The sequence below is a fragment of the Pholcus phalangioides genome, unplaced genomic scaffold (assembly GCF_987345545.1).
Source record: "Pholcus phalangioides strain wild (caught in Gottingen) unplaced genomic scaffold, Ppha-v1.0 ptg000011l_1, whole genome shotgun sequence".
Taxonomy (NCBI): Eukaryota; Metazoa; Arthropoda; class Arachnida; order Araneae; family Pholcidae; genus Pholcus; species Pholcus phalangioides.
The window spans coordinates 32,742,647-32,767,708 of NW_028301604.1; the positions used below are offsets into that span (position 1 = coordinate 32,742,647).

Sequence of the window (25,062 nt, forward strand, 5' to 3'; positions counted from 1 at the left end):
ACACGCACATTCCCACATGTACCGATATATACTGATATATATACGTAACAGCCATAGCTCCGAATCGGTAATGTTCGGCTCTTCGGCTAGTACGTCACGAGAAAGGTTCGGAGTTAGAATTTCCCTCGATCTTAAATGACGTCATTGTGATCTTCGCCAATGAGCGTATCCCATGTTAAAACCTATGTACATAATGGAATTGTGCAACCGGGTCAAAATCGGACAAATTTTGCCGAGCCGGCGATGTTGGCGGTTTTTCCCTAATTTTTCCAACAAGCTGCTAAGTGGCGATTTTCTCTTTGATGGACATTATAAAGACATGCAGAGAAACTTTTGATGAAATTTGAACAATGAAAGACGTGAGTCGTCTACCAGTCGCCAGAACAAGTTAAAAAAAACCCGTCCTCTTTGAACCACTGAAAAGGGATTGCTACACGTAAAAAAAAAACTCCGACATGTACTGATATATATCTTTGTCAGGTTCACGATATAGATGTATGTCAGGTTCACGATATAGATGTATGTCAGGTTCACGATATAGATGTATGTCAGGTTCACGATATAGATGTATGTCAGGTTCACGATATAGATGTATGTCATGTTCAGGATATAGAGCTATGTCTTCTTTGATAGATCTATATCAGGTCTATATCAAGAATCTGATATAGATCTTTGTCAGGTGCACGATATAGATCTATGTTTTTCAAACTATATTAAAATAATTTATTGTTCCAAGTTGCTGTCCTTCAAAGTAGAGATTATTCACATGGAATCAAATACATATTCGGCTGAAAAATTAAAGACTTGATCAATTAACATCATAAATAATTTGCACCATATAAGACGAGATCGTTCTATATCATAGTTATGACATCTGATATTCCTCTGACATTTCGATATATAACAATATGGTCCAAATATTGTACTATATCGTTGTGCTACTGGGGAAGTAACCAAATTGTTGCCCTAAATCATCTTTTCATGTTTTTTCCATATCTTCAAAGAATTAAAGCTTAATTCCAAATTTTTTTACGTCTTTTTTCTGTATTGCGCATTGATACGCGTGTACTATCCATAGTATGCCAATACGTGGCTGTCTCGCACGGTTTTTTTCACTTTTTTGCTTGCTCCCCTAATTGTTTTGAGCAGTGTATTTTACTTTCAGTTCTTATGGAACGCACTTAAAAGATTTCGGTCACAATTCGGCAGCCGATGATTTAAATACTTCGTCCCATTACGCTGACCTCCAATTTGGGAAAGGTGCTCGAAAAACTTCTTATACAAAGATTCTCTTAACTATGTTGAGCGGGACGGCCTCCTTCATCCTCTTCAATTTGGTTTTCGTATGGGTCGTTCAACGGATGATGCTCTTCATCATCATCTAATGGAACAGATTGAGAGGAGGAGGAAGGAATATTTACTCACAGCCGTTATCTCCCTCGGCATTAAGAGAGTTTCAATTGTGTGCATCATGAGGTAATAGCTAATAACCTCCAAAGGATGTCTATTCCTCTTCAGCTAAGAAAAATAATTTTGTAGGACATTTTCGCGGTGCGCACCTCAACTCTTAACACAAGTACAGCACCAGTATCCAAGACGTAGGTTTAAGGTTACCCCCAGGGTTCATGTAGTGGACCTGCTTTTTGGAATACTGCATTCGAATCATTACTTCGAATCCAGTGTGCCCCGGGGATCACAGCATTTGCCTTTGCCGATGACTACCTTCTCTTGGTGTCTGCTAAGGAACCCACTGAAATTACAGCCTCTGCCAACGCTGCGTTGACACAGATATCTGAATGGTTACAACAAAATGATTTGCAAGTGGAACAATCCACACACAAATCATAATTTCTCTGGCAAAACAAAAGGAAAAAGAGTTCCACTATCAAAATTAACCGGGAACGAATTAAGTTTGCCGAAAAAGGTCTCAAAATTTTAGGAACATGGTTCGCCTACAAGCTAATTTTTTTAGCACGCGCACATTACTTAAAAAACGACCAATACGCTGGATCATTTCAGACCATTATTGGGTGCAGAGTGGGAATACCAACGTAATCTGAAGAATACTCTACAGAACTGTACTGAATCGAAAGATTTCCCTTGGGGCTCCCATCTGCTTTTCTTCTTCCCTCTGCTCGGTTCCTGGCGAATGTCAGAGATGGACGTTATTCACAGACAAGTTCTAATTTATATCACGCGAGCATATCGAACCATGGCCACCACGGTTGTACAGATTGCCACTATCAACCACCCTCCCCCCACTGAGCCTGGCTTTAAAATCTTTTCAAATTTATTAAACTTCGCAATTTTACTAATTTGAATGATGCACATGTATAGTAATCATTTACTGTACATGTACAGTTTTTTTGTTATATTGTTGAATGCTCTCACTTGTATCAATAATACAAATACAACGCCACAACAGGCAAATTGCCCAACGAGGTGGCCGACTTAAGAACATCATGGATCCCCGAGCCCCTACCTACTACTGCTACACCACACATGCACCCCCCCCCGCGGAACCCCCCAACGAATCGGTACATGCGGGAATGTGCGTGTACGTGTAGTGCAACCTGACGTAGAGTTTGTTTCTGTGTAATGCTTGTTATGTGTAGTGCTGTCATCTGCCCCCAGTTTTACAAACTATGAGTGAAGTGTGATGGTTGAATGATTTACCGTTGTAGGACTGCTGCTCTCTGTGGCGAGACTTTTAAACGGGGAGATCGGCTCGCATTTGCGCCTTGAAGTTGGGAACCACAGAAAACCAACTTCAGCCGACCACCACTGTGGGGTTCGAACCCGGATCCTCGCATCACGAGTCCGGCACTATAACCACTCGACCACCACAGCGGCCACACGTTCACGTCAAACATACACGTCTTACAATGCACTGTAATATTCATGTACGGAAATAAAAATTGAAATTGAAACGAAAAAAAAAAATCAGCATCGGGATCGTGAAGACAAGCTTTCAAAATTTTTAAAGCTTGTATAAATGACAAGCTTTCAAATTTATGAAAATTATAAAAATTGAATTTTTACTAATTTCCACGAATTTGAATGACTAGTTAGTTAATTAATTATAATCTTAATTAGCATCAGGATCATTGCGATTGATAAATGACAAGCTTTCAAATTTATGAAAATTATAAAATTGACATTTTCAGTAATTTTCATGAATTTGAATCACTAATTAGTTAATTAATTATGATCTTAATTAGCATCAGGATCGTTGTGATTGATAAATGAAAAGCTTTAAAATTTAAGAAAATTATGGGTCTACGTCAAAACATCGCGAACAAAAACATCGCAAGTCAAAACATCGCCGTCAAAACATCGCCGTGACAAAAACATCGCTGTCAAAACATCGCCTGAACATGGCCCTCGAAAAAAGATCGCCTTATAAAAAATTTTTTAATTAAAAATTTTATGGATTAAAAATTGTAATGGAAATCACCTCATCCCTTTTTTTTGTTCAACTGGTAACCAAAGCTGCACTAAAAGTGCATTAAACTTTCAAGCGGCTTTGGTTGTGACAAAGCCAAACTGTCATGTGTATGTCTGAGTTCGACTGTTTCCACACCTATTAGTTTTTTCTCAATCCTTCGAGTTCGGCCTTTTTTATTGAGTAATGGATAGAGAGAGTTCTTATAAATTCTGTATTATACAAAAAAAAGAGCTTTTTTTAACAGCTAGCTGATGCGAAGATATATTTTGGAAAGAGAGAAAATTTGACTGCCCCTGCGGGGAATCAAACCCACACTTCTTTTCACTAATCGAGTGAACGCCCTAGACCAGCGGTTCTCAACCTTCTTTTGCTCAGGGCCCCCTTTCAACCATTTCTCATTCCTGTGGTCCCACCTTGCGACCATGATCAATTTCCTACCCCCCCCCCCCCCCACTTGTTTTCCCGTTAAATGACAATTGTTCAAATATTGTTTGCAGTATAAATATGTGTTTGAATTTATTTTTAATTTATGAAAATTAAAACACAGTAAAAAAAAAATATATAATAAGTTATTTTCAATCAATGTAAACATTGCACTTGAAGACGGCATAATGTCATCAAGTTACTGTTCAGGATGAAGTTTGAATTATTTGCAAATTAGTTTTTCTTGGGTAAATTTGAATTTTGGTGAATCAGAATTTCAAACAAATCAGGAAGTATAAATAATCAGATTTCAGAAAAGAAAATTATCGGTTTATTGATGTCTCACTGAATGACAAGTTATCTCCAAGTGGCTTTTTGGTTCATAATGTGACCTCTCTCCCACAGGCGAACGAAGTAACGTGTGAGTTGGATTAAACACAACACAATATTTCACATAACAGACACTACTATATGTAATGTACAGAGGGCATAGGCCATACAAGATGTATGGTATTGTTACTGGCAAACCTCGTTCACCCTACAGGAATACTTTCAATTAGAAAAATTATGTGTAGTACTCAGATATGCCATTCATGTTGCAAGGGGGTGTATAGTTATTAAAATAAAAATGTTAACTTTTTATACGGACACGTGTGCTCAAAAATTCAATTACAATGTTCTTGCCTCGTCTCTTTTGACGCCAAAAAAAACCGTTTTATCCGCATTTAACGTTGTTTTTTGGTTGGTTGTCTTCAAGTAAATGTTACTGTCAATCACTGTCAATAAAGTGACAGTGTATGCATATATACAGTACATTCACCTCGAAACCTTATAATTATTAATAACACAAGCTTATGGCAAGGGCTTTGTTTTTTTGACCTAAAGAAGAAACGTAGTAGCTAATAATTTATCAGCAACGACGTTTCATCTTTAGGTAAAAATCAGAGCCCTACTTATGAGAAATTGGTTACACACACGCAAAAAAATCATTGTGCTTGTTTTTGTGAAACTCTTAAAATTTTTGATATTTCAAGTGCTAAATTTCATCTTTCAACTACTCAAATCCTTATGCTCGGCATTGAAATATTCTGTCCACCAATCAAAAATCAATCAAATCTTTATGTTACGATTATTTAAATAGGGAAAAAATTACGAAAAAAAATATTCTATGCATTTGTTTGAAATTAAATTTTTTTGGCCACTCTTTTAATAAATTTCCTCATGGCCCCCTTATCAGCAGTCATGACTCACCTTTTGCGATATTTTCCTTCATGGCCCCCTGGAATATCCTGGGGCCCCCGGTTGAGAACCACCACCCTAGACTATACAGAGGCAACGAATAGTCTTTCCTTGGAGCTCGTGTGCACTGAACACGTCCTTTTACCCGGAGAGTGAAAGGTCGTGGGTTCGATTCCCCGCAAGGACAGTTGAAGCTTCTCTCTTTCCACAATATATCTTCGCATCAGCTAGCTGTTAATAACCATTGTATGGATAAGCGGAGAGTGACATCATCCCTGAATTTTGTATTATCTGTACCCAGAGCCGTTATTAGGCGCTTTTTCAGCCGGGGAGACATTTCGCACCACCCCATCACGGAAATATGGTTTCCAGATTCCAAAAAAAGGGGTACGAATTTTCTGGTAAACCGTTAAATTAATAAACCATTCACTATCGTTTTCTTCATCAAACTGCAAACAAAAGGCTAAATTTCTCCTGAACCAGAACACCAATATTGTTTATTGTAGGCTCTTTCGAAAGCTGGTATAATGGACAAGTTTTTGATAAATTTAACCAACTGTAATAGGTACAAGAGTGTTTGCGGAATTGGTGATTAAAAATTTTGGCGACAATTCGATTCTGAACTTCGCCAATCTTTCAACACGCTCGCGCTCGCAACTTAATCAAGACATTTCGATGAAATTAGCGTCACTTTATAGGATTTTTGTGTTCTTCCCAAACATGCGCTTAGTTTGCGTGTAGGTCTTTTTTTTGTTCAGGTATTTTTTTTCCATAATCGATTATCCACCATAACTCGAAACGGTTCAAGATAGGGCAGGGTGGGTTGTAAGGGTGTTTCATGTTCCACTTGGATTTTTCTATCACCCCCTCCCACCTTTCATTTGGCAGAATAGGATTCACTCTGTATATGCATATACATGTTATTGCCGAAGTTCTCCAGTTGACCCGGCCAATGTCCAAAGTTCGGGCTTTCGTCGGGCTTTGAACTGTCCCTATATATCGATTCCTATGATTCGGAGTCATCCTCACGTATTTTTTGTGATAATTATGACCACTTATGATTATCCAAAGCTAACCGTATAATAATGGCAACCTTAACTATCAAAGAAATCAGAATATCAATATTATGGTGATGCATATATGGAGGGACATATAATGATCGACATATAGGGACTGGCCAAAGCTTAACGAAAGTCCGAAATTCGCACAATGGCCGTTTCAACTGTGCCGGCCAGTTCAAGAACTAGACAACTTCAGGCTTTGGCAGTAACACACACATATATAAGAGACATTTTGCAAATGACATATTATCTGCATCAAACATCGAATTATCCAAAACGTTGGGGGGGTGGGGAGAATCGAATTAAACAAGTAATTTCAACATTGAATTCAAGTTTTTGCAAGAAACTCAAAGGGAATACCTGATATTCGAATTAACCAAGTTCGAACTAGCCAAGTTCACCTGTACCTTTATTATTTCTGTAATAAAATCTCAAAAAATATGCGACAGCGTATAATCTTAAGGAATAAAGCAATAACAAAATAATGAAGCGCAATTAAAAATATCCGATGTCTTTTTGAAACGATGTTTTTGTCACGGCGATGTTATGACGTGCGATGTTTTTGTCATGGCGATGTTTTGACGTGCGATGTTTTTGTGACGGCGATGTTTTGACTTGCGATGTTTTTGTCACGGCGATGCTTTGACGGCGATGTTTTGACGGGCGATGCTTTGACGGCGATGTTTTGACGGGCGATGTTTTTGTTGGCGACGATTTGACGCGATACCGAAAATTATAAAATTCCCAATTTTTTAGTAATTTTCACTAATTTGAATGACTAATTAGTTAATTAATTATGATCTTAATTAACATCAGGATCGTTGTGAAATAAATGAAAAGCTTTCAAATTTAAGAAAATTATAAAATTCTCAATTTTTTAAGAATTTTTACGAATTTGAATGACTAATTAGTTAATTAATTATGACCTTAATTAGCATCAAGATCGTTGTGATTGATAAATGACAAGCTTTCAAATTTATGCAAATTATAAAATTGGCATCTTTCGTAATTTTTGTGAATTTGAATGGCTAATTAGTTAATTAATTATGATCATAATTAGCATCAGGATCGTTGCGATTAATAAATGACAAGCTTTCAAATTTATGAAAATTATAAAATTGACATTTTCAGTAATTTTCACGAATTTGAATCACTAATTAGTTAATTAATTATTATCCTAATTAGCATCAGGATCGTTGTGATTGATAAATGAAAAGCTTTCAAAGTAAAGAAAATTAGAAAATTCGCATTTTTACTAATTTTTATGAAAGTTACTAAATGTCAGCTTTTACCAAAAGGCTTGGTAAAAGCCCAAAATGTATGTTTTCAAGCGTATTTCGGGCTTTTACCGTAAAAAAAAAAAAATATATATATATATATATATATATATTTTATAGATAGATAGATTATATTTTTTTTACATGAAAACAAAACTCTGCACAGCTATTTACAGTCTTCAAAACCAAGATTACTGATCACTATCGGGTATTAGGATTCATAGACTGTTTGCAAAAAAAGAAAATCAACAGTTTTGGTGAGGGACAGGGCCGGATTAAGACGCTTGAAGGCTCCAAGCACTTAAGTAATTTTGGTGCTCCCCCCCCCCCCCATTTCATGGCGCTTTTGTGTCATTGGATACAATGATGGCGTTTCGTGCCTTTGTTCATCGGACATGCTTCTCTTTCATTGCCCACAATCGCGAATTCTCTAAATCTGACTGCATAATAGTTCGTGATTTTTAATCTTCCGTCTTCAAGTTGGGTCAGTGGCGTACCTTAACACAGCTGTCTCCGAGACACTGAACTTGAATTTTTTTCATTTTTTAATTATCATGATTTTCAGCAACTGATATCTTCGGTGAATTCTAATGGACATTACTTGGACCTATGCCTTGCGTAGCTTCTCTTCGTATCAATTCAGTAGTGACTACATATGATGATCCATTAATTAGAGAAGACCTACACCACCCCAGTTTCGAGATTAATATTTTTTGTTTAAAAAACAGTTCTCGGGGTGTCGTTAGAAAGTACGTCAGCAGTGAATACAACTTTCGTAAGGCGGACTTCCTCTTATTATATTCTATTACACTGGTGAAATAAATTAAAAGAATTTGCATATTTTATCGAATTTCATGAACTGAACTGAATGTAAAACCACTGCTTCTAGACAAAAATGCAAATCTTGTACGTCAAATACGTAAGCGTACACGTGTGTGTAGGCGGAGCCAGTAGATGAAACAGGCTTTATAAGCGCGCGTAAGTTAAGACGCATTTAGTTCGCTAGCAAACCTCGGCGAATTTCTTGGTGTTATTTTGCAGCAATCGGTTAATTTCCAATTGTAACAGTAAAAATGAGTAACCACCAACGTTTAGATGATGGAATGAGGTGGCGAATTGTGGGGAGGCTAGAAGCAAGCCAATCTCAAGTCCAGATTTGTAGAGAGTTCAATTTAACGCCCAGCGTCGTGTGTAACTTATGGAAACAGTTCTAGGATACCGGATCCATCGAGAGGAAGCCTGGGCAAGGTCGTCCAAGAGCCAGAGAAGATCACCATTTGTCGATTATAGCGAGGCGTAACAGGAGTGCTACAGCTTCTCAGCTCTCTCGTGACTTGTATGCAGCCACAGGAACCCGTGTATCAAGGGTGACTGTTTCCAAAAGACTTCATGAGAGAGGGTTGTTTGCAAGAAGACCTGCTGTTTGCGTCCCGCTCACTTCTACGGACAGGAGAATCCGTTTATCATGGTGCAGAGAGCATAGAGATTGGCATATGGATCAATGGGCGACCGTTCTCTTCACTGATGAGTCCCGGTTCAGCCTAAGCACCGAGCTTTTCTGCTCGACGATTTTCTAGAGAGTGAGGATATTCGCCAGATGGATTGGCCAGCCAGATCTCCAGACCTTAACCCTATAGAGCATGTCTGGGACGCTCTGGGGAGGGCAATTGCAACTCGCAACCCCCCTCCGGGAACCATCCAGGGAATGAAAACAGCGTTGCTGAACGAGTGGGACCAATTGCCACAGGAAATGATAAAATGCCTTATTTCAAGTATGAAATCACGCTGCGAGACCTGTATATCTGTAAGAAGGGGCCATACCCCCTATTAACCCATCTATTAACAATTTTTTTTGTTTATTCTGCAACCGCCGTTTCATACCTTCCGACTCCAACTAGTGTTACGCACGATCATGCATGTGTATTACAATTATTGAATAGTTATTTGTTTTATATTGTATCAATGTATGTCCACATCAAATTTCATTAAAATCGGTACAGTAGTTTTAGAGATAATCGACCAAGTCTGAAAATGCTCTTACTTCCCTACACCAGTGTATTATATTATTATGATTCTTATTATATTATTATGATTCTTATTATATTATTATGATTCTTATTATATTATTATGATTCTTATTATATTATTATGATTCTTATTATATTATTCTTCAAACAGAATGCTCTTACTTGCTTCTATAGTTTAATCTTCGCTGCATTTGACTCTGCTGTCACTCAAAAAAGTGACTCCAAAAAATCTTTTCCTCGTTGGTTCGACACTAATATAATCAAGGCAATACGCAAGAAAAATTCAATTAGAAATAAACTTCTATCTAGTAATGGCCAATTGCATCTTAACAATTTTCGTGACCAACGTAGACTCGTTAAATCCCTGATCCGAAGTGCACGGGACGCGTATTATCGCCGCATTGAAGATGATATTCATACGGACCCTTCTACATTTTGGAACTTTATGAAGGCTCAACGACGAAAACTTACACCGAGAAACTTCAATTATGAAGGAATGAGTTTTTCGGAGGATGAGGAAATTGCAAACGAATTCGCCGAGTACTTCCAGTCTGTATTCTCTTCTCAGGTTCAGAGTATATCTTGGGAAGACTACAGTAGTGAACATCAGATAGCTAATAGACTTGATATTTTTGACATTGGTGAAATAACTGAAAGTGATGTTACCGGCGCTATACGGCATACGGAATCTGTCAAATCCATAGGCCCGGATGGTATTCCAGCCTACATAATCAAAGCATGTGGAAATATTTTTTCAGAACCTCTCGTAATTCTCTTTAATCTTTCCTTGCGTAAAAATGTTTTCCCATCTTCTTGGAAGCTCGCAAATGTCATTCCGATTTTAAAAAGTGGTCTAGTATCCGAAATCACCCACTATATACCCATCATCCCATTTCATCCATATTTTTATGGGCATCTTTTTCTCAGCCACCTCGTTGGGCATTTTGCCTGTTATGGCGTTGTATTTGTATTTCTATTTTATCAGCCGTCTCTAAACTCTTCGAGCACATCGTATATTGCAAATAGTACAACCATATTCGTCTGGAATTATCTCCGTCTCAAAATGGCTTTTTGCCGAATCGCTCTACTGAAACAAATCTTGTTCATCTCACTCACGATCTTGCTAAGTCAATCGACTCCAACAAGCAGACAGATGCCATTTACACGGATTTCACTAAGGCTTTCGACAAAATAAATCACCAGACACTACTTTACAAACTCCGTTCTTTCAGTGTGTCCGAGAACTCCATCATGTGGTTCAGCAGCTACTGAAATTTGAGAACATCCCAAGGTGTATTTCATAACGCATTTTCAACAAAGTATCTCAGTGGATCAGATGTTCCCCAGGGTTCGAATCTTGGACCATTGCTTTTCTTAACATTCGTGAATGACCTTCCTCGGTGCTTCAGTTCATCAAAGTGTCTGATGTATGCTGGTGACGTGAAAATTTATTGCGAAGTTGGTAAAGTCTGGAAGATTGCATGGCTCTACAAAGAGACCTACAGTTTCTCCATGATTGATGTGGGGCTAATTTCTTCCAGCTCAATGTTCGTAAATGCCAAGTCATCAGCTATACAAGAAAATTGTCATCGACCGAATTTGACTACACCATTGATGCAGTCTCCATCAGTCGTGTTTCCGTAATCAAAGACCTTGATGTTTTCTTTGACTCCAAGCTTGCATTTACCGATCATATATATGATCTCACCAATAAATGCTTAAAACTGCTAGGATTTTTTGTGAGGAGCAGCAACAATTTCAAATCAATCGCAACAATCGCTACACTTTTCAGGACTTATGTGCTCCCGAAACTGGAGTACTGCACTATTATGTGGAGTCCTCACAACAATCTAGACTCACTGATTCTAGAAAGAGTCCAGAACAGATTTCTACGTTACATTTTTCACAGACAATTTCACGTTCACATCAATGACGTAAATACAACTGAACTGCGACGTTTTTCCATTTCCAATCATTGGAATGCCGAAGTAGAAGAAGTTACCTTCGCTTTTTGTATAAAATTGTCAATAATATAATTGATGACTGCCACCTTCTTCAACTTATTGATTTTTCTGTGCCAATTGGAAATAGTCATATTCGACGGACTTTTCGCCTCCCTAAACTCCGAACAAATATTTTACGACGGTCCCCTATTTTTGAGATGTGCAATATATATAATCAGTGCGATGTGAAACCCGATATGTTCAATTCAACTAATTTATAAGAGAATTTCTTAAAAGTGATATGTGAGTATTGAATATTCACGTTATGCTTTTCCGTATGTATTTCTATATTGTTCAACTCGTTTTTTTTTTTTGTACTTTGTTGTATTTCTGTTTTTGTATTTCTCTTCTCTTGTCCATCGCTGTAATTGAGCAATCCTTGCCTGTTGAGACGTGAATAAATAAATAAACATACACATCTGCTTCTACTTTCAGTATAGATGAAGCATCAAGCCTCTCTATTTGTCTGCAAATTTTTGTTTCAGTGCTTAGAAAAATCACTTTGCCCGAGGGCCCATTAACAGCGTATACAGAATCGACATTTCGAAGGGCACAAGGAATCTTTCTAGGGAACTTTTGGGTTTCTCCTTTTTCAAAAAACATTTTAAATTAACAGGTATTAATTTGGTATTATACAGGATGTCTCAGCACCAGGTTTACAAACTTATTGGAGGGGTAGAGTCAGTGGCGGATCATGATTTTGGGAGGCCCCAGGCGCAACCTAATCTGGAGGCCCCCCTATCAGGGGCGTCACCCCCCCCCCCGAGAGCAGAAAAATTAAATGGAAAAAAAAAATATTTTCTACGTTTTTGACTGAATAACAAACCAAGAAAATAAATTTGCTTAAAAAAAGGGGAAAATTCAGAATTTTTTCCAAAAAAAATCAGAACCGTCCTCAAAAATTGAACACATTGTCACAACCACCGCCCCCACCCACAAATTTGCGTTTATCCACCACTGCACCCTTTTGGCCCTAATAAGAACGAGATGGTTCACTAAAATGAACAATATTATGAAAATCATAACTTTTTTTTTATTTTTGCATCACCAAAACCATAAACACAAAAATAAGATAAGGAAATATAATGATATTCTCTGGTACTAGATGAAAAATAATCACACTCCCATTAAAAAAAAAAAAAATCACAGTAAAATTCTGCATCATATTTTTAGTAATCTAAGATGTCCGTCCTGGTGCCTTCAGCCACACGGCAAAAATGGAGATCCGTCATAGTTTTAGTAATTTAATATTACTGATTAATAAAGATTTGATAATATCTCAAATATAATATATTTGATTTGATATAAAGATACTGATAATATTTAATAGAAAAACATTTCTTCAATAGAGGGAAGAAATTATATCAGAGTAAATATAAGAATTATATTTTTAATGGAAGAAATTAGTTCAGAATGAATTAAAATTATTATCAATGAAAGAAATTATTTAAAAAATGTTTTTTAGAAATTATTATTTTTTATTTGTTTATTCTATTTTATTTTTACTATTATTATATGAATTATTATTATTTTTTCTTTCAGCCACCTAGTTGGGCACTCTGCCTGTTGTGGCCTTTGCCTTTGTATTATTTGTATTCAGAGTGAATAAAAATCTTCTATATTATGCCCCCCCCCGTTTCGTTTAATAACGAAAAATGCCACAGTATAACATTGTGGCCCGCGTACTTTATAAAATGTTTCAATATGGCCTGCTATGCCTCAAAGGTTGAAGACCCCTGCAGTAGACTCTCGCTAATCCGGTACGTATTAGACCACGGTGTGCCAGATTTTACCGAAATTGCTGGATTAACTTTGAAGAAACCCATTGAAATAATATATGAAATTTCGTGCAAAGACATAGTCAGGACTTGATCAGCAATTAAGAAATATTAGAACATGTTAAGGGGTTAGGGCATCAGGAGAAAAGTGACACCACACCACCTAAATATCCTGGACTACTGGACGTGCTGGATTAGAGCACGACCGAATTCTCGAGAGACTACTGTAGTTGAATTGAAATGCTCAAATAAAAATTTATCAGATAATTTATATATTTTTAGTTTTGCTTACCGTTATTTTTGGAGATTCTGCAATCTAAATCCTAAAGGAAATCTTGAGGATCGGCATGAAATTTTTTTTCATTACAATAACACACATTACAATTACATTAACAATAAACACTTTTCGGTCTGACACAAAGATGTTGTCTACCCAAGCCTCCTTGACCAATCCAAAAATGTAGCTCTTTTTTTTTAGAAAGAAGGAAAAGAAACCCCCTTGATTTTTTTCAGCCGGGGAGGGAGTGTTAAAAGAGAAACAGAAAAATCATGTGATTCAGAATGCATGTCATTCAGCATTCATTTCAAACCCCACTTTTTTTTGTCATATGGTCGTATGGTTCCAGTCATAGATTGCAAATGTATATGTTGTTTGAACCAGCTTATAGTATTTCATTCAAACAAGTGGGAGACAAAATCACAATAAGAGCTCTACTACATTCATTTTAATTAGTACGAGTGTCTCTTCCTGTCGATGTCGCCGCTTGCCGATAGCCATCTTGCCATCCATTATACTGTATACAAAAGCTTACACCAAAGCTGTCGTATTATCGGCGCCCATAAAAGCATTTAATACTGTGGAATGAGACATCTGTTTATGCCTTCACTCCAATTTTCATTTCGGACAGACATTAGGACCTGCTATTCTCACCCCTCCTCCTGCTTGTGCCCTTAGGGAAATACTGTTTGCAAATGACCCTCCCTGAATGATCGCTTTACAATGTCTCTTCTTTCTTTTTTGTCTGGGAAGAACTGGCCCTTGAGAGCTGCGTCTTGTAAATTGTTCTTTTCTTTCAGTTCCCGTTTTTCTTCCATAACTCTTATACGTACAGTATACATAAAAAAAAAAATTGCGGTTAAACAAAAAAGGGAGAGCAGATACTGTACTTAGTTCAAGAGATTTGTTGATGCGCATGTAAATTCATATGTAGGATGAAGCACACAACTATTTGGAGGCCCCCCCGTTCTGCCGAGGCCCCAGGCCAACACCCACTAGAAAACAAGGCCTGTACACGGTAACCCAAAAGTAGTTGTGACGTAGCATAGTTAGGCCGAAGAATTAAATTGAGTGGTTGCCATCAGCCTACGATAAGCCATTAGTTATTCGGAAAAACGCGCCAAGTGATAAAAAGCTATTTTTCTTCAACGCATGTAGGCACGCTGTTTTCTCGCCAACAAAGCACGTTGCTTGGCTTCTACCTTGTATCTTCCACGTTGTTATTGTCAGACATGTGCGAAAACGAAGCTCTTAAAATCGTTCTTTTTTTATTCGTTTCTGTGAATTTGAACATCTAAAAAAATTTAACAATCATGCCATATAAATGTTGTGTACCTTATTGTCGGGGAAACTATGTTAAAGGTCCCAAAGTATCAGTATTTTCATTCCCGGAGAATGCCATGTTGAGGAAGCGTTGGCTTTCAGCCATTCCGAGAAAAGACTTCGTTCCGACAGAGAATCACAAGGTAAGTGCATAACTAAAATTATTTTTGAATATTGGAATTACGTAATTGCCAGATTTTAGAAACAAATAATACAAATTGCATATTGTAGAATTTTCTTTTTTATTCCCGAAATTTGATACAAGTAACTGAAGCTAAAAATACTGATTTGAATAATCAATTTGCTAATGAACATTTACTAACGAAAAATTTCTGATTTAAATCAGACTAATGTTTGAAGCAATTTTGAATACAATTTTTTTTTTAACATGTGTGATGTAATACCAGTAAAGTGAAGATTGGTTCATATTATTTACACATTAATATTTAAACAAATGTGATGGAGTTTTTTTTTGGGGGGGGGGCGAGATAAACAATTGGTAAAATTTGATGTCATTGGTATGCCAAATGAGATTTTTAGTAATATTTTTAGTGAGATTTTTAGATCTTCAGAGCTTAATAATATTGCCTATAATTTAAAAACTGGGAACTATAACTGTTATGAAAAATATTTGATACCCCCTAATACAAATACCACAACAGACAAAATGTCCAATGAGGTGGCTGACAAAAGCTGCCCTTAAAAAATGTGGATGTTAAATATATATCACAAATACAGCAACCCAATAAGAGCAATTAAAAACCAATAATTATGATAAAACATAAATATACTGCCCATAAAAAATTATGGTTGTCTCATTTTTTATTATGTATAGCTTCTTGATTAATACCCATATGTTTATCACATTTCTTTTTAATATGTGACAGTTGTATTAGAATTCATGACCCCCCGAAGGAAAGCTATTCTATTTATTCACAACACAGAGGAAAACGCCCTGCAAAGTTGAAATTTTCGATTCGACTCGAAATTTAGGAAAAATAAAATATTGAATTTTTTTTCAAAAAATTTGGTTTTTTTGGAGCAAACAATTTTTGTCAAAGCTGACTATAGTGCTTCATTATCTTATCATGATCCTCATCAGGCATATTTATCTTATGATTTAATTGATATTTTAATGAATCCTTGTAAATCATTAGATTGCCAAGTAAAATTCTCTTTTTCTTACACAGGTGTGTGAATGACATTAGAAGAGTCGCTCAACATTATGATCCAGCCTCTGGCAAGAAACTGGTCGTCAAGCTCTCACAACCTCGACCTTGTAAAGGAGCGGTACCATCAATATTTCCAGGATGCCCAAAGTATTTGTCATTGAACAAAAGCTGTCGAGAAAATCCTGATGCAAGAAGAACGAGGCTCAAAAATGATCATCTTCAAGAAGGCATAGCTCAAAGTGTCATTTCTGAAAATGACTATAAAAACAAAAACCACTTCAAATCTGTGGAAGACCTTCAAAAGCTATTGGAAAAGGTAAATGTTCCACAGGAATATGATGTTATTTTCAAAAACGATATGGCTTTGTTTGTACATCTGAGTGTATTTCCATGCCCTGCAGTTTCTTATTGTGTGACTATCGACCGAAATTCGAGTGTATCAGTGTATCATAATAACTTGGTACTCAATGATGTGAATGGCAAACAGTTTCCTCGAAAAATGGGAAATATTTTAGAAATAATTTCTCTTTTAAAAGAAGTTACCAAACTCAGTTTGCCCGAAAGAGAGTTGTAAGTTTGATTCCATAATTAAGTTGGCAAAAAGTGTTGTTTAAAATTTGAAGGGGTTGAAAGAAGAAAATGACTATGTAGTCTCGATTTCTTATTAGAACAGTTGTCATTAATCAATTCATCTTGCTCAACTCAACGACGTTATTCATCTTTATTGTTAATTTTTTGTTCATTGGTTTTTTCAATATCACCACGTGCTTATCGCTTCATCAGAAATAGTGGATATTTTGTATTACCCCACCCATTCACTTTGAAAAGGTTATGCTCAAAATTCAAAACTGATCCCCACCATGAGCAGTTGGCAGACACATTTTTAAAATATGTGAAGGAAAAAATAACTTGATAAGGATAAATATGTCAATTTAATGATTGATGAAATCCATATAAAACCTTTCCTGGAATATAAAGGTGGGAGTATTATTGGATTTTCACACGATAGTGATAAAGTGGCAAACTCTGCCTTCACATTTATGGTGCAGAGTATAAGATCTAATTACAAAAATGTGGTACATATACTTCCGATTTCAAAAATATCAGCTGAAATATTAAATGGGATAATATTGAAAGTAATAAAAGGGTTGGAAAGTGTTGGATTTCATGTTATGTGTATTAGCACTGATAATAATGCTATTAATAAAAAATCCATGTCACTTTTAACATCTCCACAGCTAAGCATTTGCTATCCGCACCCATGTGATGCCGAACGTCCCATTTTTTTCATTGTTGATTGTGTTCATATATTGAAATGCATGCGTAACAACTGGTTGAACCAGAAAACTCTTGGCATTTGCATACATTATCCAAAGTTCTCATTCAGTTGTTCAGATGGTGAATGCAACTGCAATGGAAGTTCCCTTAAGTATGCTTCATTTGCAGCTATTAGAAAATTGCATGACATGGAGTCAGATTCTAATGTTAAGCATGCACATACCCTCACTACAAAATCTTTATTTCCTTCAAACATAGAGAAGCAAAGTATAAAATTAGCGCTTCAGGTTATAAACCGGCATGTTGCTGCTGGGTTGAAAGTGGCAAGTGAAGCTTACGACATACAAAGTGCAAATGATACTGCGGATTTCATTGATATAATTTGTTCTTGGTGGGAAATTATGAATGTGAAAACATTATTTCTAGGCTCGCATAAACTTAATGAATTTCAAAAGCCACTGACCAATAAAGCTGGAGATACACGTTTGAAATTCTTAAATGATTTCCTACATTGGTTGGAATGTTGGGAGAGTAATTCTCAATTTGGTGGTTTTACCAAAGAAACACAACTTGCCTTGAAGCATTCTACCCATGCTATTACTGAAATGGTCAGTTATTGTAATGATGAACTCGGTATGAGTTTTATTTTACCAGCTAAATTCCAGACTGATGCTCTGGAAGACCGTTTTGGTCGTTATCGTCAGCTGGCTGGTTCCCAATATCATGTGTCATTGACACAAGTATATGAAGTGGAAAAAAAAAACTAAAGGAATTTGATGGTTTGTGCGATACAACTGTTTATGAGATATATTTTTTAATAAAGTATATATAATTTTGTAAATAAAGTTTAATGAAAGTTATCTTGTTCTCTTTTACTGTTATTAAGAACCATTTTATTAGCTTTTGAATATTAAAATTCTTGCTTGTGTGTAATGAAAAACATTTGAAGGAAATTTTTAAATTATTGCTTAAATTGTTTGAGAAGACAATGTTTAAGCAGATAATGTTTTCTCAATTGGTAAAATATATTTGAAAATATTAATTTAAAAAAAACTTCCACTTTCTGTTGATTTTTTTTTCTTCTCTGTAGGTGTGTGATATGAAACTTGATTGAGAAAAAAAAAATTCATATTTAAGTTATAAATTTATTTTCCTAAAACCCATTTTCAAGGAGGAAAAGGATAATTTTTTTCTGTGGCTCATATTTTCAATGGTTCTGTGGACAAGTACAGGGAATTTTTTGTATTTTTGTCTGAACTGAAAAATCGGGAAGGGGGGGGGGGGAGATTGAAATAAAATAAAAAAAATATAAATATATATAACCTAAATTCATCTAGTAAAACGTTAAGGCAGAAACATTTCATAGCACCAATTTTACTCGCGGAATAATAAATGAGTACGGTACATATATCAAGTCGATTCCACAGTGCGTAGCGCAAGCAGTCGCCTAAGTTTAGTGACGTCACGAGCTCGTGTTGCGGCCTTGAAAATTCTCTAGTAGGTGTTGCCCAGGCGCGCGCCTCATGCGCCTGTGCGGTAATCCGCCACTGGGTAGAGTGCACCCAGACGACCCAGAATTACGTAATGCAGTGTCGGAAATGCTTTCCTGATGCGTTAGATGGCGTTATACGGGAGCGGTGGTTCCGTGCGTTTGGTGCATTGGCCTGCTCGATCGCCAGATCTATCATATCTTGGTTACTTCTTCTGGGGTCCTACCTTCACCCCATGCTTATAAAAGTATATCCGAGAGAAACTGACGTCTAGCGCTTGCGATTACTAAAGGTATCTTTTCCGAGAGCGCATAAAAAAATGTTATATAGATATTAAATAGAGAATTGATATATTTAATTACGAATGGCTAGCAGCAACTGTTGAGCAGTTGGCACGCCGACCACGACTCAGAACCGAAAGAAACCAAAAGGAAGGAAGGGAGGGAGGGAGGAAGGGAGGGAGGGGTCATGGTTCGAATCCCACCCATAACGCCAATTTTTCCCTGTCTTACCTTACATCTTTGGATTATTCTTTGGGTTTTCCTACGAATACGCGAAAGGAAAATGATGCTTGTGTAAGAAGTGAAGGAGACCACTGACGCATATTCGGATTACGGTATTTTACACTCGCGATAGCGTTGCGTTTGTGAAAAATTCATTTTTTAAATTTTTTTTGATAAATATAATTACAATACAATGACAAAACCTCAAATGCTTTCAATTTACTATGCAAAAGTAATAAAACGTGTGTGGGGTGGCTGGCTGATACGCCATCGCCCACAACACACCCATTTTGACCTCCACACACTTCCGGGAATGTCGGGACGTTTAATGACATCTTCAAGTGCAAGTAAAAAATAATAAATAAATATAATCATTGAAAAAAAATGAAGATGTAAGGTAAAACAGGAAGAAAAATAGCATTACGTTCGGAAGTCGAACCATGAACTTTTCGGCTGCTTTCGATTCTGCGTCGTCGTCGTACCAACTGTTCATCAATTCTCGAAGATCGATTTGTCTCTAATGCGCATGCACTCTCCGAATGGACACAGTAATCGTGAGCGTTAGACGTCAGTTTATCTAGGATATCCTTTTATATTCATGGGGGGATGGTAAGGGCCCTGGAGTCCCCCAGACTGGTGGCATATCAATACAGTAGTGTATGGCATCCTTGTTGCCAGCACTGAAAAACATTTTGCCGCAATGCAGGCAACAAGCTTCAGGGATGCCCTAAACAAGCCCAGAATCTTCAAAAATGTTCGAAATTTAATGCGCCTGAGATGGGAGACCTGCATTACAGCTCGTGGATGACACTTTGAACACCTTTGACATGTGTTACTTTTTTCGATGCACATGTATGACTGAAACGCATGTTAACTTACGTGGTAGAATTTCACTTCTGGTATTTTCTGTTTATCCTACCACATCATGCATGACTCGTCTAGGCGTACCCTACCCTTCCTAGAAGTTTGTAAATCTGGTACTGATACACCGTGTATAAAGGTATTTTCTTTCGATACATTTCAATTCTTACAAAAATATTTTTAATTTTTCAATCTTTATTTTAAAAATATGGGGCCCTACCTGCGCAAATCTCTGGAGCCTATGATGCTGTGTTAAGAATGCCTTGCTCTTACTTTATGGAAATTTTGCGATATCTCATTCCAAAAACTCACAATTAACGTGAGCTCTAGTTTGCAATATTAGTTTCTCTAGATTTGAGATTTCAATATTGTTGTTGTGGAAATAACAAAGGCCTATGTGTCTCATCTTGCGTCGAAGAGAAATTTCAAGATACTTTCATTTTGAATATGATCTTTGAGGATTTTCTACCGAATGTTTGATACTGTGAAAAAAATTGTACATTAATAAAAAATATAATTTGATAACTTTTTGTGGGGCCCATTTTTCCTGATGCCTTATGCACGTGCGTATTTTGCTTAATGGTTAATCCGGCCCTGAGGGAAGTAAAATATATAAAAATTATCACTCACAAGAAATTCAAAACTTTTATCTCGATGTTGAATCTCGAGAATATTGTACGAGATAATTGTGACCAATACAAATACAAACAATTAATGGATATTTTAATACTGAACTCAAACTTATGGACTAAGACTGTGAAACAAAACGCAAAAAAGACTTAAAAAAACTGGATCACTGCAGACATTAAAAAGAATAAATTTTATAAAGAAAAACTATATATAAAAAAAGGGATTTTTTTTGTAATTTCTGTAATCTTACAAATTAGAATACAAAGAATACGAAACAAATTTAAAAAATACATAAAAAATTAAACAGGAGTATATTAAAGATAACTTTAAAAAAACTGGGGAAAATAAACGATTACAAGATAAATGCATTATTCAAAATATATTAAACAACAACACTGCACACATAGGACACTACCAGGATGTCAGGATCCTATAGACTTGGCCTTCAATGATGACTTCATTACCAGGAATTTAGAAACAAATGAACAAAATAGCTGCTTTTGCGTCTACTGCATGGAGAAAAATAATACAACAACCAGTTCGACCACCTCTATGTATTGTACGGAAGTTGATCGTCCAATATACATATCTTTCCGCCGAAAACGTATTGTTCCGGATAATTTTTCACAAGACTTCGAGATTGCAAAAACAAGAAGCGGTTCGACGGACAAAAACAGATTTATTCACAAAACAGCAATTTACACGTATTCACAAGCTAATCAGAGAGATAACAACTTTCTCGTGAAGTTCAATCGCAACTGACTTTTCATCGATCTGGAATCTGGCATCTATTTATAGGTCTGGTCGAAGCTTCGAGAAAAAGAATATTAAACAAATTTCTATTTCATAGCACCAGGTTTGTGGCGCCACTGTCTGGATGGGCGTAACCTCTTCTGGAAGCTTCTGTTCAACCCTCCACCAGTTATTTCTTCGCCAATCGCATGCGTTTCCACTAAACCAAAACCGGTACCAAACCGGATTTCTGAGAGCCATCGAACAAATCGTGCCATCTATCGTGCATAGATCACATTATCTTACAATATTAATTCCGTAGAATCACAAATGAGCAGTCTCTCATTTGCCTGCTAGATACCCATGTTTCTTTCTGATCGTCCTTTTATTTACAGATTATTTCATTTCTTTCGAGATGTGCAATTATTCTTAGTTATGCTGTGTGGAAATTTATTAATGAAGTGTATTGTGCGATCGTTTTTGTGCTGTTTTTTCCCCTTCATCTTGTGGATTGTTTTGTGTTTTTAATTTTCCCCGATGTTCTCTTTGTATTTATAGGTGTAAATGTGTAATTCTTTGTTATTGTATCACCTATTGTAATAGGTCGCGACGGCCATTAATACAATTAATAAGTCTAATCTAATCTACTGAGGTTGATCAAGAAGTATTTATATATATAAACAAGTAATAAAGGACATAAAGGAAAATAAAGCAAGTGGCTATGATGGACTGACTTCTAAAATAATGAAAATAACTTCAAAATACGACTTACATACAATAAAAAATCGAATTCATTATTCTATTTTGAATGGTATCTTTTATCATGAATTAAAATCTCTCGTCCATCCAATATATAAAGCAGACAACCAACAGATACACGGGCTTACTACCGCAATAGCGCTAATTTACGTCATCCGAAGCGCGTGATCCTACCCCAGCGCATGCGATTCGCGACGCTGCTTACGTCAGATAATGGTGAGTGAACCCACGAACGCATTCAGCGATCAACTGACATCCACCTTTCGTCTCCTCTGGACTCGGAGCCTGCATGCATTTTTCGCGATTTTCACCCTCTCAACGTGGTTTGCGACACTATGTTCTATTGCAATTTTTGTTCCCCTTGATGCCTACTGACAACCCTCTGAGTTTGTCGGCCCATTAACAGAACACCCTGCGTAAATGATTTATGTAATCTGCAATTAAATGGAAAGTTGATAACCTTTGCTGACAACAAAGTTCATACGTAGAAGATATAAATACAATAGATTTAACTCTGAACTGGCGTTATGAAAATTCTGTGCGTAACTGGCGTCGTGGTGCCACTCTGACCCCAGCAAGTATTAATGTATTTTAAAAATCAACAAAAGCAATTTTCATAAAAGCAATGCGTTTTTTACATGACTTCTCTCTCTCTCTCTCTCTCTCTCATTCATCTATCAATTAATTCTCACTGAATAGTTTTTCAAATTCCTTTATTTTCTCAAAAAGGGTCTTTTATTAAGACACACATTCGAAAGAAATGGAAGAATACATGACTTTTGAAAAAAAAATTTAAATATTATATAAAATTTTTGAACGCAATTTTTATGATTGAAAAATTAACAGATATGATTAAAATGTACTCAGAAAAATAAATTTAGGAAATAAAATGATATTTACTGCATTTTCACAAGCACCAAAATTAGTCTTATTCTAAATCGGAACCACAATAATTGCAAACAACACCATGACATATTGGTCACACAGATATTGCGTACAATTCACTAACAACACTATCCTCATCCTCTCTATGAATATCCAATGTTTCACCATTAATTTAAAACCGTTATCGAGAATACTGTAACCCCTTCTGAAACGCTATTTACATCTGAACACTCTAGCCGTCAGACAAAAAAAGACGTAAGGGGCCGTTCAAGTATTACGTCATCATCGATGGGGGGGGGGATGGGGTTTCCGATTTGCTGACTTTTGATGACAAGGGGGTGGGGGGGGGGTTTGGATAATGCTTACGTCATCAACCACCCTTTATGAAAATATGAGTTAGGATTCAGAGGGGCAGAGCTGATGACGAAATTTTGCTGACAAGGGGGGGGGGGTCAGCGTTTTGCTGACTTTTGCTGACAAGGAGGGGGGGTCAAAAATTTCTAAAAATTTGCTTACGTAATACTTGAACGGTCCCTAAGTGGTGCTGTGGGGGGTCATTTTAACCCCACGATAAGTTTGATCAATGATATAGAGGGAAGAAAAAGTAGAATTAAGTCATAAATTTGTCACGTGTAAACAACTAGCTTCAAAAGCACTGAAAATAAGATGGTCCAGATGTATTTCTTCTTCAAAGGGTGGCAAGATGAAGAATGCGTGGGGTCAAAATGACCCCACCTCGTCAGTTAAGAATTAATAAAAAAAAGTAGATGACCTAACAAAAATTAACATCTGACTAATAAAACTGAAACTAAAACTTAACACATACAAAACAATACATCTATATGAAAACTAGAAACATGAATTTGAATGAAAACATATCTAAAAATACATAATCACTGTCGCTGCCAAGAAACTAGTGATTCTTTTATTGCCAAGAAACATAAAATGTCCATGAGTATAATCATCCGGGTATAACAATGCAACATGACCTTAAATGGCACTCACACTGTGATATTTTAAACAAAAATCCCTTAAAATATGTAATAATCATTTACAAAATGAAAAACTTGATCAATGAAATATTTTTTTGAAAGATTTATTTTATGCATGGATTTATTCACTCATTAATTATTGCGATTTGTGTCTGGTTGGAGCATATTATGACAATATCTGGAAATTAGATATCATGTATAATAGAATAAGATGTCAAATAATAACAGGCAGTACCAAAATACAGGGGCACACTATATCTATGAGACAAAACTACTTATACAGAATGATAAAATTTTCACAAGTAAATGAAAAATATTTAACAAAAAAGCCAAATAGAGCCACAGAAAGATACAATAGAGTGTACCAAGTACCAAAGCCTAATAAAACACTGTATAAAAAGAGCTTTTCATACATAGCCCCGAAAGTTTTTAACTTATTTTATACTGAAAATCAAATTGACAATAAAAAAAACATAGATCATATAGTATTTGACTTTGTTAAGAATATTGATTATGAAATGATTTTAACGGATACTTTGTAATCAAATCTATATGCAGGGTGATTATAATTAAAGTTCGTTTTTGAAAAGGCTGTAAAAAAGAACCACTGGTCAGAATTACCTGATATTTCACCTGAATATATATGGAGTAATGGGATTTTGTTTGGAAAAAGAAAAACTAGTTAAAAAATTGACTGATAGATGGCGCTGTAATCGTCATAAGATGCAAACTAAAATACAAATACAAATACAACGCCACAACAGGCAAATTGCCCAACGAGGTGGCTGACTTAAGAACATCATGGATCCCCGAGCCATTTCTTGGTGGCCCTACCTACTACTGCTACACCACACATGCACCCCCCCCCGCGAAACCCCCCAACGAACCCCCAACGAATCGGTAC

The 25,062-nt window shown here is 36.3% G+C and overlaps 2 protein-coding genes across 7 annotated transcripts in view; both read left to right on the forward strand.

Annotated features, from left to right (window-relative positions):
- Positions 1-25,062, forward strand: part of Pde1c (Phosphodiesterase 1c) — a 923,665-nt gene that overhangs the window by 377,805 nt on the left and 520,798 nt on the right. The gene's annotated exons all lie outside the window — the stretch shown is intronic.
- On the forward strand, positions 13,082-16,783 carry LOC149080354 (THAP domain-containing protein 11-like). Its single transcript, XM_089239486.1, has 2 exons — positions 13,082-14,999; positions 16,047-16,783. The coding sequence occupies exons 1-2, from the start codon at positions 14,847-14,849 to the stop codon at positions 16,056-16,058; spliced, it is 165 nt and encodes a 54-aa protein (XP_089095612.1). The 5' UTR covers positions 13,082-14,846; the 3' UTR covers positions 16,059-16,783.